The 16028-nt window shown below is 42.0% G+C and overlaps 2 protein-coding genes across 5 annotated transcripts in view; both read left to right on the forward strand.

The window, feature by feature from the left end:
- The window catches only part of slc12a5b (solute carrier family 12 member 5b), a 90558-nt gene extending 87867 nt beyond the window's left edge, over positions 1 to 2691 (forward strand). The window contains exon 26 of the mRNA XM_013132423.3: positions 408 to 2691. Coding sequence (XP_012987877.2) covers positions 408 to 1758 — 1351 coding nt within the window. The 3' untranslated portion in view covers positions 1759 to 2691. The remainder of the gene's footprint in view (positions 1 to 407) is intronic.
- A 1230-nt stretch (positions 2692 to 3921) lies between these two features.
- Positions 3922 to 15354, forward strand: LOC105007609 (RNA-binding protein 39). 4 transcript variants are annotated; one of them, XM_010866604.4, is made up of 17 exons: positions 3922 to 4289; positions 5012 to 5077; positions 6707 to 6759; positions 6908 to 7108; positions 7445 to 7510; positions 7623 to 7676; positions 7772 to 7889; positions 8041 to 8193; positions 8283 to 8411; positions 8500 to 8565; positions 8657 to 8861; positions 9060 to 9155; positions 10102 to 10134; positions 10603 to 10699; positions 10927 to 11032; positions 13603 to 13681; positions 13893 to 15354. In XM_010866604.4, the coding sequence occupies exons 2-17, from the start codon at positions 5027 to 5029 to the stop codon at positions 13991 to 13993; spliced, it is 1608 nt and encodes a 535-aa protein (XP_010864906.2). In that variant the 5' UTR covers positions 3922 to 4289; positions 5012 to 5026; the 3' UTR covers positions 13994 to 15354. The 4 variants fall into 4 exon arrangements, with proteins under 4 accessions (XP_010864906.2, XP_019907477.2, XP_010864905.2 ...); XM_010866603.4 differs by having other exon boundaries at positions 3923 to 4289; positions 8274 to 8411; XM_010866605.4 differs by lacking the exon at positions 10102 to 10134 and having other exon boundaries at positions 3923 to 4289; positions 8274 to 8411.
- Positions 15355 to 16028: the final 674 nt, after the last annotated feature.

The following is a 16028-nucleotide window of genomic DNA, read 5'->3' on the forward strand; positions in this document are numbered from 1 at the left end:
TTAGTTGTGTTAAAGTGAACTACCTTTTCAGTGTATCTTCAGTGAAACTAACTATATGTCCCTTTACTAGGTCTAATTGTCAACTTAGTACTACTATACTCTACTACTCAGCCACTTTATAAAATAAAGCATAGTTCAGGGTCCCCAGACATTACCAGTGACAAGGCTTATTGTCAAGGCCAAAGTGCATTGGAAGCGCTTCTAGACATTTATTATCTAGTGGCAGATAATATAAAGTCAAGGAAAGGCAATGCTGGTCATTGGTCGGAAAGGGCTGTCAGCATGAAGAATCATTCCACTGGTCTGAGGGTGAGACTGCCTGTCCTGGTGCTGGTCCTGGAGGTGCTCCTCATAGCCCTCTACGCTGCCTATGTCACCTATGGCGACGATGCTAACGCTAACCTGCAGAACAATGAGACCAAACCCATGGACAACTCGCTTTACAAAAACTACCCGTTCTTTGCTGACATTCAGGTGATGATATTCATCGGTTTTGGGTGCCTGCTGGCCTTCTTCCGTCTCTACGGCTTTAGCGGTATGGTCTTTAACTTTCTGACGGCCACATTCGCCATCCAGTGGGCAATCTTGGTCCAAGGTTACTTCCAGTTCAGTAATGATGGGAAGATCCACCTCGGGGTCATCAATCTGATCAATGCTGAGTTTGCTTGCGCTGTGGTGCTGATCTCCTTTGGGGCTGTCTTGGGGAAGACCAGCCCTGTGCAGCTCTTAGTCATGGCCCTGCTGGAAGTCCCTGTGTTTGCAGTCACTGAATGGGCCGTGCTTAAGTACCTGAGGATCAACGATGCAGGGGGATCCATCCTCATCCATCTGTTCGCCTGCTACTTCGGCCTGGGGGTAACGTTTATCCTGTACAGGCCAGGTCTGAATGATGGCCATGCCAAGGAGAACACAAGCTACCAGTCAGACATCCTGTCAGTTATGGGCACCCTGTTCCTCTGGGTGTTTTGGCCCTCCTTCAACTCTGCTCTGACCCTGAAGGGAGACGACCAGCACAGGGCTGTCCTGCACACGTTCATCGGTCTCAGCTCCTCCACCCTAACCGCCTTCGCCCTCTCCGCCATGCTCAACAAGAACGGCAAGATCACCATGGCTGACATCCAGAACGTCACCCTGGCGGGCGGGGTGACTGTGGGGGCGTCCGTGGACATGATGATCACCCCTGCAGTGGCGTACGCTCTGGGAGTTATAGGCTGCACTGCCTGCATGCTGGGATACAAGTACCTCAGTCCCTTTCTGGCCCGCCGCCTCTGGATCCAGGACCAGTGTGGGATCCATAACCTGCATGGCCTCACAGGACTCATATCCTGCACTGCGGGTATATGTGCCATCCTGACAGCCTCTGAGGAGGTGTATGGACCAAGTATGTATGAGATATTTAGTCACAGGGCACCTGTGGATGGAGACCCCAGGCTCCTGGAGCTTCAGCAGTTGATCCCTGGACTGCAGCCAGGTCTGGGACGTAGCGCCAAGCAACAGGCCCTCTACCAGCTGGCAGCTGTGTTCTCCACCATCATAATTGCAGCACTAGGGGGCCTCTTGACAGGCTGTGTGTTGAAGCTCCCATTTCTCGCGTCACCTCCAGATGAACTCTGTTTCGACGATGAGCTATTTTTCAATGTTCCGCCCGATTGTCAGATGGGCCTAAATGGCCAAATCAGATCTGAAGATTTGGAGTCAAAGGCGACACAGCAGTCTAAGGAACCTTTTATTAATACAAACCTGACAACAACAGTCTAGGTTTGAGCTTTGACTGTGCTGCTAGCTGACGGGGGACTGGGAATCCCTATGGGAGATGCAAATTGGTCCCGGGGTCACAAAAATATAATACAAACTTTAACTGCCTAATAAGGTACTTAATATAACTTTTATTGTATAAATACATCTCATGTTCAATGACTATAAATAGTAAATTGAGTAAATAATCATTTTATATTTTTACAGAAGAAAACAATAGAAAGAAAACTCATGGATAATATAGTATGTGGCAAATATGGAGAGCGAACATATAGTAGATGTAGAGTGTATATCAAGTTGTTCTACTCTGATGGTATCTGTTTAAATGCATATAAATGCAGAGAGATTAACAGAATGCAAAAGCAAATTATTGCAATTATTTTGTGTACATTTCAGGATTGATGTGGTGTGTAGCATAGTGCACAGTGTTTTAGTCTCTATGGGCTTGATGGTAAGTTGCTGAGGGCTACAGTATGGGGGGGTGGGGTCATTTTATGAATCATGACACATGACTGTCATGTACATTTGTTGGTGCATTATAAGACTGTTTAATTTAAAAACATAATGAATTAAAGTAAATGACTGTTAAATGGTATGTCATTTTATGCAATACTAAATACAACTCAACGGTTAGCAAACAGTTTGAAGAAGCGGTCACTAAAACCACAGGAATGTAACATTCATACAATGCACCTTTACATAATGGCAAATATCGACTGCAATTTGGTGCATGACCATCAATAAAGTTTTTTTCATATAATTGTTCTCAGTCCTGATTTATTAGGGTGCATGCATACTCAGTAGATAAGGTTGTGGAGTGGTTAAAGGTACTTTACAGCCCCATAGAGTCACAAGTCTGATGGCCAACAAGCAGTTAGCTATTAGGAAACAACTAAGGTCTCAGCTCCTCTCAAATTACAAAATGACATTTTGGTTACCTTACCATGTCAGCAGTTTATGGACAAGGCATGATAGCTACAGGCAGCAGTTTCAAACTCAAAGTACAATTTTGGCATAAATCCAATTATAAGTAAATAATACATTATAGTACCTAATAGCAGACAATATTATCCATAATGACTTTACAGTAGTGAGCAATTTTTTTTTTTATATTGGCCCTCTTTGGGAACCCATAACACTACTGTTGCAAGCACCACTCTCTTATCAAATGAGCTACACTCTACGGCTCACAAATTATTGAATTAAATATTCACTGTGTCGTAATCCCCATAAAACCTTGTGACAAAACATGATATTGGTTCTTTTTGTTATTACATCACTCATTTGTTCTATATATATTTTTTTTAATCCACTTGAAGGTTTGTGTTTTTTTTAGGCTTACCCCAGATTGGGACTTTGATAACCGTGTAAATCTCTTCAGGACAAGGTGACGCTTGTCAACATATTTGCATCAATTTTACTACACCATCAAAAAGAACATAAAATACAACAACCATTTAACTTACAGTAACTGATGCATTCATTCTAAAAAATACAGTAGCCCCATTTGGGTATCCAAGCCAAGATCATATTCTTGTAAGCAGCTTGTTCTACCAAAGGTATAAACACATATGTGCAAACAGCACCTCATAGAATGCTGTGCTGACCAGCCTTCATTATAGCTTCGACTACCTAAAACATGCGTTTCTTGATTGAAAAGCATTCCTTTCTTTTTGAAACATGTGTGTAATGTTTACTTGAAATGTCATGTTTTTTTAATTAAATTTTCCCACAGATGATACAACCCAGACAGAATTTGAAAACAAATCAATCAATGATAACTGCCATATCGAAATATGGTAATTATGCTATCATAGCAGTACTACTTCAGAACATAAGGCAACAAACAATATTGTAAATATAACCAATGTTTTGTATCATTAATCATTTGTCATATACACGTTTCCCCAGTCAATAAAGCCCTTCAAATTTCAGTCAGACAGCAAGATCCGAGGAGCGCCTTCTTTTACCCTGTAATAAATTAATTCCGCAAAACGAAACGATTCAATGGTGAAACGTTTCAGCAAACATGAGTTTCTATTTGACACATTCAGGTAAGTCCCTCCCGATTTCCTTCGGTTTGACAAATTGACAAACCATTTGTCCAATAGAAACTGGCAAATTAAACGTTTTGTTTTGCAGAATGAATATACCCATAGACACCCCCCTCCTCTCGTGATGATAAGAGAGCGCCATTTTAGAGAAGCAAAGGAAGTTGTTTTGTGAAAGATAACTTCAGACGCTGAAAGGGGATAAAGATTATAGCTAATATAAAGCTAAATATATTACGACCTGCTACTAATCATTTATTTCGGTCAGAGTCCGGAAAGCGAGCATTCTGGAGATCAAACTCTTCACGCATTTGGAGAAGAACTGCAGCAGGCGAATCTGAGGTCAAATAGCTAGCTAGGGCCTATTTTAGCATAAGGTAGCTAGCTGACTAGCTAACGTTAGCTCCGAAGCTGTTTGGTTAGATTATTACTGAGCATTCTGTTCTGTGCATAGAAGAATAAACTATCTGAACCATCGCTGAGGTAAGTTATGATTGAACACCTACCCATATACTATACTTTTGCCCCTATATTTGTCGTTTACTTGGTTTGCTCGGTTACTTGTTACGTAAACACAGCCATGACTAAACCAGTCCTGTTGTTGCTAGCTATTATTAGCATACATGCCATATGTGATATTTAAACTAGCAAGTCAGGCCGGGAAGCAGTTGCTGGTCGAGGGGATAGGAATGTACCAGATAATCAGCGAGGAACGATTATCCTTTCCCCCTTCTTCGTTAATGTTAGTAACCTTGTTAGCTGGCCGTGGCGTAGGTAAAAAAAAAAAAAAACAGCTTCGTTACCTATTAACACGAGACAACGTTAAATTTGCTGGCTGAGGTTACCATTTGATTTCTACATCGAGGTTACCAACGATGTGGAAATCGTGGTCATTTCCTGGTTGCCAAAAATCTAGTTAGCTCCAACATGCACGTAATGTTGTAGGCTGCAGTTTTAGCGTGTATGTAGCTGTGAAATGTTTAGTAATACATTTAGTTGTGACACCTTTTTAAAACTAGTGTACAAAAACTAGAGGGGGAAAAAATCTTTTTTTGCATTAAGCGTACAGTATTGGTCTTACCTGGGCTAGAATTAAGAATTATACAAGAGTTAGGACGAGCTGGCCTTCTGTGCATTTTGTCTGCCTATCTTTTATTCTGCATAAGGTTTTGCTTTTCACTAATAGTCCGACATTCTTTTTTCAGGACCGGAGGCTCAACATGGCAGACGATTTTGACATTGAGGCAATGCTGGAGGCGCCATACAGAAAGGTGGGTAGGAGAATTGCCAGGTTTCTATGTTTGTTATTGTTTGCTGAGCTTGTATTATCTTGCTGCTCAGATGTGTAGCTGTTAATAATGGTTAAATGATTTTGTATGAATGTGGTGTGATGCATTCAGACATAATCTAAAATTCTGAATAAACGCCCATTTATCTCTCTTTGTAGACTTGCCTAATGATATCTCACCTCTACTCCCATGAATTCACCTATGATTCCAGTGTGAACTATGAAAAAAAGTAAGGTAGTAATTGCGCAATGTATTGATGTACTGTAATCCCCCTAGGACAAAAAGAGGCTCATCTTAGAACATCCTATCACCTGTTCGGTTGCAACAAGGTGAATGCCAATGGATGATAATCAGCGCATTTTACCTCACATACAAAGGAGACAGTATTCACATTTTCTGTTGACATGGCATTGTTCTGCCATGTTTACACCTAACGCTACAGGGGGATTGACTGTAGCAGAATAATAAATGTGATACCAGGTTTGGTACATATTTTATTTTATGCATTGTCCTTATGTTAAGCATCTGTATCAAGAGTGACCTGAAAAATACCTCACATACTGCTGCATATTTTACACTTGGATTTGAATTTTAAGTACTTTGCTTTTACGGATCTTATGACAAAATGAGTAATTTGGATTTTTGTCAATTTCAATCTAATCAAACTATCGATACCTTGATTAGGTATGCTCACATGACTCACTTTGGATAATGGAATCCGATAAATGGGATGATTTTAATAGTTTTTTTTGTTTGTTTTTTAAATATGAATACTGTCTCCCTGACCAGGCCTATTGTGATGGTTTCCGATTCGTAAATCAACATTCTGACTTTGCATGCCTTTTAACACCAGTAATATAAAAAATATATTTTAGTACTACTTGTAAGATTTTAATTTCAAGACTTAATTTCCATTATACGTTTCGTTAATGAATTTACCAGTAAGAATAGTTTTCCCCTCATGAAATACAAGCCAAAATGGATCACCTCCATTCAACTGGCACAAAAACATAGGGACATTTAACATGAGCCTGAACTAGTGGATTTTTTTCTTTTCAGTTTTTCTTGGGAGTTCATATTACTAAGCAGTGTGAATCCCTGTTTGCTTCAGGGCGAGATGTGTGACAGAGGTGGCATCGAACTCTTACAGTCCAAGAAGGAAAATGGGTGAAGATCACTGGACTGACACCAACCACAGGATCTCTTTTAGTGGCTGTGGGCCAAGCATGGCCTCAGTGGGCTTAGGAACAGATAGTGGTATTGGTACGACAAAGCAGGAGGGGTGGGGTTGAGCAAACCAAAGTGTTCCCATGGCTTACTGTAGCATGCCAAAAAAAATGTTAGCTACTTTTCCCATACACCTTGACTTTCTGGTTGGCTTGAGTTCAACATGTAGTTATAACGCCGGGGGGGTGGGGGCTGGGGGTGGAACTCTACAGGGCCTGTAGAAGGACCCCCTTAGATACCTGGCCAAACATCACAGTAATGTTAATGGAATTTTTACTAAATGAATATATTCTGTATTTTCTTGTTCCCTCCCCCCCCTTCCCCCTGACGACTTGCAATGTTTCCTCTACGTCCTCATGATGTTCTTCTATCGACCCTGCTTAGGATGAGATCAAGTCCTCTAGTGCTAATGGACATGAGGAGCGCAGTAGTAAGAAGTAAGTACTGATTTGAAATGTCTGCTCAGTGAGCTATTAGTGGTTATCGTTTTAGTCACACAACCTGTAGGAATCTACGTCAGTAATGGATATAGGGTGTTGTCTTGCGTATCCGACTGCACTCTGACAACATAACTCTGCATTCCAGGAAAAAGAGGAGCCACAGTCGGAGTAGTCGGAGCCCGAGCTCTGACAAGCGCCGAAGCAAGAGCAAAGACAGGAAGAAGAGCCGGGATCGGAAGAGGAGCAAGAGCCGGGAGAAGAAGCGCAGTCGCAGTAAAGAACGCCGTCGTAGCGGCTCCCGCAGCAGAGAACGTGCCGGGCGCTACAGAGGACACCGCAGCCCCTTGTATGTATAGACTTCTGTCCTCTGTCCCTGTGTTTGGCTTCCTTTTCCGTTTTCCACAATTAAGCAATGTGTGCTTTCCACTGTGGGGGGCGTACTGGCTGTACTTTTCACTCGTTCTTTGGATGAGTGATACTGACTTGTGGCTGGCGAAGTTGCATGAAGGAGTCTCCTCACTGGCGTATGCAAGGCTTATAAATCCAGTCAGGCGAGGTCGTTGAAAGCACAGTTGAACTGAATGCAACTTCATTACTATAAAAAAAAAGAGAATACAACCCCGTCTGGTTTATATCTATTATTAGGCATACATACTGAGCTGAACTTTGTTTTGAACCCTAGTTTGGGTCCGAAATTTAACGGTGGTCCGGGAGGGAAGATTGGCCCACCACATGCCAACAAACTAAGGTTTTTATGATTCAATTCTTTGTGATGTTGGTGATCGGATGTCTTGCCAATAAAGTCAGTCAATAGTATTAGAGGTCTGGGTAAGGAATAACCTAAGACTTAACTTTTTCAGTCGGCGCCGCTCAAGAAGTCGAAGCCCCTTCAAGAAAGAGAAGAGTCCAATAAGGTGAGAGACAGTTGGATGGTCAAGTTAGATTTCAGATAAGTTTTGTGAACTGTCCATGAGAAAATGCTTATCCCTTTTTTTTTTCTCTCTTCAAGGCAACCAATAGACAACCTAACGCCAGAAGAAAGGGATGCCCGTACGGTTTTCTGCATGCAGCTGGCAGCCAGAATTAGACCACGAGACTTGGAGGACTTCTTCTCCGCTGTGGGGAAGGTCAGTTTTCCCAGTTTACTGAGCATTTGAAAGTAAACTGTGTCATCTCTGAACGAATTGATTCCACATTACTTTGATGCAACCTTCATCTAATGATCTTCAGGAAGGCACCCACCCTCTTGACATTTTGTCATTTTTTGGTCCTCTACAGGTGAGAGATGTGCGGATGATCTCTGACCGAAACTCCAGGAGGTCGAAGGGCATTGCTTACATTGAGTTTCTGGAGGCAAATTCAGTCCCGCTGGCTATTGGGTTGACTGGACAGAGACTTCTAGGTGTTCCCATCATTGTCCAGGCCTCTCAGGTAGTTCATTTAACAACTGGCATTGATGGAATGAGTGACTTGGCAGGCGGTATAGACTCACCATTGTCTGCACTGTGCAGGCTGAGAAGAACCGAGCCGCAGCGATGGCCAACAACCTTCAGAAGGGGAACGCTGGCCCCATGCGGCTCTACGTGGGCTCCCTCCACTTCAACATCACAGAGGACATGCTGCGAGGCATCTTCGAACCTTTCGGAAGGGTAGGAAGGAATCCCTACTTCTCCTCAGTTACATGTTCACTTAGTTTGTCGTTGACCATGTGTAACTGGATTTTGTTTTCCTGGACAGATTGAGAGCATTCAACTAATGATGGACAGCGAAACCGGAAGATCGAAAGGATACGGCTTCATTTCAGTAAGTGGCATGGACATTTAAAATCATATGAAAGGCTGGTGGGTAAGCCGTTGTAGTGACTTACCACTGTCTTGAATGCATGTTATTGTAGTTTGCCGACGCAGAGTGTGCTAAGAAGGCCCTGGAGCAACTGAACGGCTTTGAGCTCGCCGGGCGACCCATGAAGGTGGGTCACGTGACGGAACGTACCGACTCCTCCACCGCCAGCTCCTTTCTGGACAACGACGAGCTAGAGAGGACGGGCATTGACCTGGGCACCACTGGGCGTCTCCAGCTCATGGCCAGGCTGGCAGAGGGTGAGAGATTAGTGTTTATTTTACTGGATCTGCAGTAAGTGAGGTTAGCATCCCTTGTTCTGCTGAAACGTCAACCTATTTAGTCTTCTATGGTGTTGTGGAACCCAGTTGACTTCTGTAATCGCTCTAGTATGCTTGCATGTTGCTATTGGTCGCATTGGACCAGCTGGCTGCTAATAAAGGTTTTGTTTCCCTTAGGCACTGGTCTTCAGATCCCTCCGGCTGCTCAGCAGGCTCTACAGCTGAGTGGTTCAATTCACTCCAATCAGATCCACTTTGGCAACATGACAACAGGTACAGGTTAGGGTTGTTATGCATGTGTAACTTCATACTGCACACTGGAATGAACTACTCACTTGCCTTATCGAAGAATACTGCAGCCTTGTACCATCAAAGGAGAAACTTCATGAGAGATTGTTGCATTTAATGTTCTGAGTTTATTAATACATTTCCTTCGTCATGTAGCTGACCCTCTTATCCTCAGGGTCTCACACTTAATACCTCATGCAAATGTGAAAGTACCCACAATTTGACTTACAATCATAACTCATTTCAAAGACTGACCTGCTTTGGCTGGATTTCACTTGGTCTGACATGTCATAACAATACAAAGAGGGTGACAATTATCTGCATCCATGACCGTGGTTGTTGGCCACTGAAGATGTCATGTGTTCTCGCTGTCATTGATTTGGTATTTGTTTATCTTATGGTTGAACTTTTAATGACTAAACGCCAATCTGGCATTGTCAACAACACGTGTCGATCTCTTCTGGCCACTTGGCAACAACCTGCAATGGCGTCATCAGCCTCTGGTCAAAGGGTTGGTCTGATGTGAAAGCAGTCTCTTTCACTCACCACAGCCAATGCTCGAAAAGAGCTCATTGAATACCATACTAGTGGGGATATTCAGAATGAGATTACACCTAGTTTGTCTAGGTGAAGGCCCACTTTCAAACATGCCACGTAACGCACTAAAACATGGCATTACCATGGTAAATGTGCACGTGAATGCTGGTGTTGAACTAACATGCAGAAACTGGTAGAATCTTTGCTCCAGTTGTGTTTTTGCCTTATGCGGTGGAGGTTTAACCGTCTAGCAGCTAGATCTTCTGGTTTAAAGTGCACTGCAGTACTGCCAGGCTATGCACCCATTGCTCATCGTTTCATCCTCAAAACCAAAATGGTTTCCCTTTTACGACTGAAGTGCAAGTCTTTAATCTCTCTTCTTCTAATCCTTTAGACATACAAGCCGAGGTGAACCCACCCACTGAAGGTGAATGTGAAAGATTGAAGTGCACAGCTTTTCAATTCTGCACATGGATCGAATTCATTTATAATAAGTCATTTTTCTTTTCAATTTCATGTTTCAAACCAGAGTTCTCCCATGGTCCGTGTTCGAATCATTGCTGTCACGCGTACCGAACTCCGTGTGCACATACATGCTTTTTTGTTTGTTTAAGCCAAGTTAGAGCATGTAAGCTCTTCATTTCTCTGGTTTTCTTGTGAATGCATTTTTGCCAAAGTGCACTGAGGAAGCCCCAAGGGAAGACCCGGTGACCTGTGGGTGTGGGCAGCTTGATGTTCTCAGATGCCGGGTTGGGTCGATTTTGTTTTGATTCCATCAAAATTTCAGTCAGCTCAGGATCTGCTGGTCAGTTCAACAGGCGGGAATGAAACTGCACTTGATCTCCCCATGTCCTGATGAGAAGACTGTTAATAACGCTGTCATCTGTTTTCACAGCTGCTTCCACCCCTGCACTGAACCAGGCCATGGTCCTCCCCACGCAACCCCTGGCCACACACTGCCTACAGCTCTCCAACATGTTCAACCCACAGTCGTAAGTCGCCTCTTTCTCCTCATTTAATTTTCCTGAATACCGGTCTTGTTTTACACTTCTTTTATCCATGCTCGGGCCTAAATTTGCAAATCATTCACCAAATGTGAGATTAGGATAGAAGGGGACAACAACCGTCAACTAGCTAAAATGTTGTTTTTAATGTACATGTAACTGGTCATTTCCTGTAATGACCTGGCTGTTTTATTACTTGATGATTTTTTTTGCAGGGAAAATGAACCCGGCTGGGACATTGAGATTCAGGATGACGTCATTGAGGAGTGCAACAAACATGGTGGCATTGTACACATATACGTGGACAAGAACTCACCTCAGGTAAAGTGCTTTTGAAAGGGTCTTTATAGAAGTGGGTTGTTCTTTGCACTTTTGAAGGTTGGGCTGTAACAGTACACATTTGTAACTATACAGTACAGAGGGCCTCTTCATGGGTTGCAAACCTCCAGCTTCATTTAAATTTCCAGTTTAGCAGCCTTTTGGCTTTCCAGTAGAATACGTCAGTGATGGACAGACTTGTTGATAAAACGTTGTCGCCACTGCTTGATGAACGTAGCCTATGCAACTGCTAACAAATCAATCATGTTGACACATCTATGCCGACATGACCCTGTATCAATATCACCAGAGCAACAAGGAGACGTGAAGGAACATGGGTCTCCCCTCAGCGTTCAAGCTGCCCATAGCAGTCTGTGCTCATTTATTTTTTTACAAGAGAGAGGGGTGTCTTAATAGCCATGGCCCTTTACTTTTTGGTTGAGAATTGAGGAGTACTGAACCTTCTAAAGGTGCTCGAGCCATGTTAAGAATGTCCCTCCCACCCATTTCAACAAACTGTAAGCCAATTGCTCATATAGCATGTGTACTACTTGAAGAGCCACACAGGATTTGCTTTTTATTTTGGATTATTTCAATTGTTTCATTAAGAAAATACACTGCTTGAGAAAATTATGGGAACACTTAAATCACACATCTAGTCTCAAATTAAGTATATTAAAGATCTAAATCTTTACTGTACATGGTTTGAATCGTTGAGCAAAATCACTTAACAATGGTCAATGGAAACCAAAATCACCAACAGATTGAGATTTCAAAGTAAACAATTGAAATCACAGGCTGTTCCAAGTTTTGTGAATTTCATCATGGCAGCTTATGACTCAGTATTGTTTATGGCCCCCTGTGCCTGTATGCACACCCGACAACGTCTGGCCATGCTCCTGATGAGATGGCGGATGGTGTCCTGGGGTATCTCCTCCCAGACTGGATCAGGGCATTGGTGATCTCCTGGGCAGTCTGTGGCGCTACTTGGTGGCATGGGATGCCCCAATACATAATGTCTCAGAGGTTCTCAATTGGATTCAGGTCTGGGGAAGATGAGGGCCAATCAGTGGCATCAACAACAGTCAGCTAGCACATGGAGATCTATGCGACCATCCAAAGATATGCCTCCCCTGATCACCACTGACCCAGTCATTCTGGATGATGTTGTAGGCAGCATAACGTTCACCATGGCGTCTCCAGACACTCAAGTCGGGCACGTGCTCTGTGTGAACCTGCTCTTATCTGTGAAGAGAACAGGGCGCCAAGGGCGGACCTGCCAATTCTGGTGTTCTCTGGCCAATGCCAATCGAGCTGCATGGTCCTGGGCTGTGAGCACAGGTCCCACACTAGAGGACGTCAGGCCCTCATGGAGTCCGTTTCTGACAGTTTGGTTAAACATGCACACCAGTAGCCTGCTAGAGGTAACAAAGGATCTGGTACCGGGGGAGGGGGGGCGGGGCTACGCCTTGTTTTGGGGGGTCTGGGCATACTCCCCTAAATATCTTCATGTATTTTTAGAGTAACAATGGATGTAAAATCTAGCAAAATAAGGTTATTTTTGGTCAAGGTTGGGTAAAAGTAAATCTGTCTGTCCTTTAGACACTGATCTAATATGACTTAAATTCTATCTAAATAAAGAAATTAAAGTCCACGCTGTCTTCATCCATCCAACACCAACAAAAGTCACAAACGGCTGTACTACAGTATTTAGCCAAAATAATTTTGTCAAACCCAAACAAACATGAATCTGTGAAACACGCACAGTTTTGCAACTGTTCCTGATGATTATTAGTGACATACAAATGTTAGCTAGCATGTCATTATTGGGACGTTTATTTTTTCAGTAGTTTGTCAGTGTTGTCGGTAAGAAATATGACCCCCTATTATGAGCCACAGTTTCCAATTATTGGCCAACTTATAATTTAATTGAACAAAATAGTAATTTATTTGAATTACAAATGACAGATCTTCGTCTTCTCCTGAAGTGTCTACTAGCTTTCTTGCCTTCCGGTAAAGAAAAAAGACTGAACCCTTTGATATTACATGGTCTGGTCTGTCATGCAAGTCGAATTTCCCAAACTGCAGCTTGTCTAAACAATTTCCATACATTACTTTTTTACTATCTCAAAATTATATTTTTTTTAACCTCTATACAATTCTATCAAAAATGGTGGTGGGCTAGCTAAAAGGTTATATTGATTAGCAAAACGTACCGTAACTTTCCAGTGCTGTTACATTTTGAACTTGAGGAATTACTACTTCGACCACTAGGAACGTTAGCTACTGTTTACAGAAAACGGCTCACTTTCAGATGAGCGAGTTACGTTCAAAGCATCAAACTCAACCAAACATGCTGCCAAATGAACACGATTCTATACAATTTGTTAGAAGTTTAGATGTGATGAAAATGTTGATGAAAAAAACCGTTACACCCCTATTTGCAAACTATGAATGGAGTCACTATTTGTTTTATTTTATGGTGTAACACATCTTTTATTTCCCTTTTCACATCTGTTTGTTGCGTCTTGCAAGTTGTATAATTTAATGGATTTGCTGCATTCTTTTCGCAGGGAAACGTGTATGTTAAATGCCCTACAATCCCAACAGCGATGGCTGCTGTGAATGCGCTACATGGACGGTGGTTTGCTGGTGTGTATATTTGTTTTAATAGATTTTATAGACCTACTTACCTGCCATTTAGATGACATTCCCGTGGGATAATGGGAAACAACTTTATTACAATTGTTCCATGGCGATTTAAAATCCACAGCTAGCATGTACCTTTTAGAATTAATCTTTCTATGTTTTTATACTCTTTTTGTATTAAACAGGATGATTTTTATTTTTCCTACCCTCATAGGTAAAATGATCACGGCAGCGTATGTACCCCTCCCAACGTACCACAACCTTTTCCCTGATTCGGTGACAGCCACCCAGCTATTGATGCCAGTGCGGCGATGAGTCTGCCAAGCTTGGAGTAGATCAGGGTTTCCGCATTCTCTTTGGGACCACCAGTTGTTTCACTTGTTTGTTGTGTAATTGAACTTGCACACTTGATTAAGTAAGTCAGTGGCTTGGTAATAATTAACTAATCAGTGTCAGTTCAAGGCTAATATGAAACTTCTTCTGGGCTCTGAGAAGTTTGGGAATTGGTGGAGCAGATGTCAGAATGCCTGTTGGCTTCCAGAATGTATATACTGTTTGCTAATATGTTGGATTTTGTTGAGGAGTAGCAAATTACACCACTCATCCACTAGCTTCATCCAGAATAAAGACAGAAATTGTTTTTTTGTTTGTTTTTTCACTCAGACAACTATCAGATACTAAGCTTGATCTGTAACTGCATATTTCTGTAGTGGCTTATATTGAAATTAGTTTCAGCCTGCAAAAAGACTACAGTTGGTGGTTTGTGCAGGGGTGGGGTTGTCACAAAAAACTGGGAAGTGGAAACACAGTGGGGGGGGTTTGGGACCACTCAACCTCCTTAATCCCAAATATGTAGTTCTGATTGCCATTTTCCTTATGTTGTCCTCATCCCATTAACACTTATTGTATATTTTCGGCTCTGTTCAATCATACCCGCACTGTCGTATTTGGTCAGACTGGTCTTGGATACTACGCTAAAACATACAACTGCTACCGGGCTGTGTTTACAAAGGGAGCTCAATTTTGATTATTTTTGTCTTTCATTTGACAAAGCGGCTTAACTCTGAACAAGATCACAATTGGTCTGGCTATGTAAACACAAACGGAGCAACACGGTGGGCAGTGTCGGCAGGTTTTCACCTTGTACTTGATTAATTTGGTCACTAATTGGTTAGTTTCTACCCTCACCTGGTTGTTTAGGTTTGAACTGGGAACCAATTTATAGGATAAGCCAAAAACCTGCACACAAGGCCCTCCGTGGAACCGATTTGACACCCTTGGTGTAGAGACTCAAAAATTTGACACGAATATTGTAAATAAAGACACGATGTAAACATAGCTATTGCCGGTTTGAATGAATCCCAGCCTTAGTCATTAAGTTGTGCTTTAGAGATTTCATTTGGCAAGTCTGTTTTTGTCAGTTAATGTGTTAAATTAAAGGAACAAACACCAAAAAAGCAGAATTTGATCCTTTTTTGTCAACTTCAAAGTATGTTGTGTTTGAGACTACGTTTTTAACTTTTTGTAATCAAGACTTGATTTTGTAAACTCTTGATTTTAAATAAAGTGATTTGGGTGAGTCAATGTGATGCATTTTTGTCTAAAGGACTATGGGTTGTTTCAGCTGAAATGGATGGCAATGTCATGTATTTGTAATAAAAGCCAGGTTTCCACCCGCTGGTCTTGTTGGTTTTTGTTTACAAACCGTATGTTATGATTCACCTTTTCATGTTTGTAGATAAAACGTCTCTAGCCACCTTGCCTACATTTTGCCTTTGCCAGTTATTCAGTTATACTGCGCCTTGTGTGTTTTTGAATTTGGAAATAATTTAGTAAAGACAGTTATTTGGTTGTGGCCAGTCATCTATCAGGAAAGCTACTGTTTGCATAAATGTAGGGGTTGTGACACCCTGCTCAAATTGGATGTTTGAAAAACACTCCCAAGTCCAGCACTGTCTATAGTTGGCAGTAAATTATATTGGGTTGGTCAAATCCTTAATGCTTGTTGGCTGATAGTCGTGATATATGACATCACTTTTAACTGCGGCATCTTCGTTTGCATCGCATATTCGTTTCTGGAGACAAAACCTGGAGAACCTCAAAACACTTTTGTTAGGTTACTTTTTCCTCAACTGCAGCTTGTCAAGCATACCTACCTACATAAAAAAAAAAAGCATTTTGGAATATTTCAAAATAAAAGTGGCCTACTCTGTGCTTTATCCAGGTAAACCATATTTTCCAGACCCCTCTATAGCCCCTAATGTGATACACTAACATAATGTACTTAACCTCATAGCTCAAAAACTATTTAATGTGGGGCAGTAAACAATGTAGGAAATACTTAGGAGAG

Source organism: Esox lucius, chromosome 12 (genome assembly GCF_011004845.1).
Source record: "Esox lucius isolate fEsoLuc1 chromosome 12, fEsoLuc1.pri, whole genome shotgun sequence".
In the NCBI taxonomy this organism is placed as follows: Eukaryota; Metazoa; Chordata; class Actinopteri; order Esociformes; family Esocidae; genus Esox; species Esox lucius.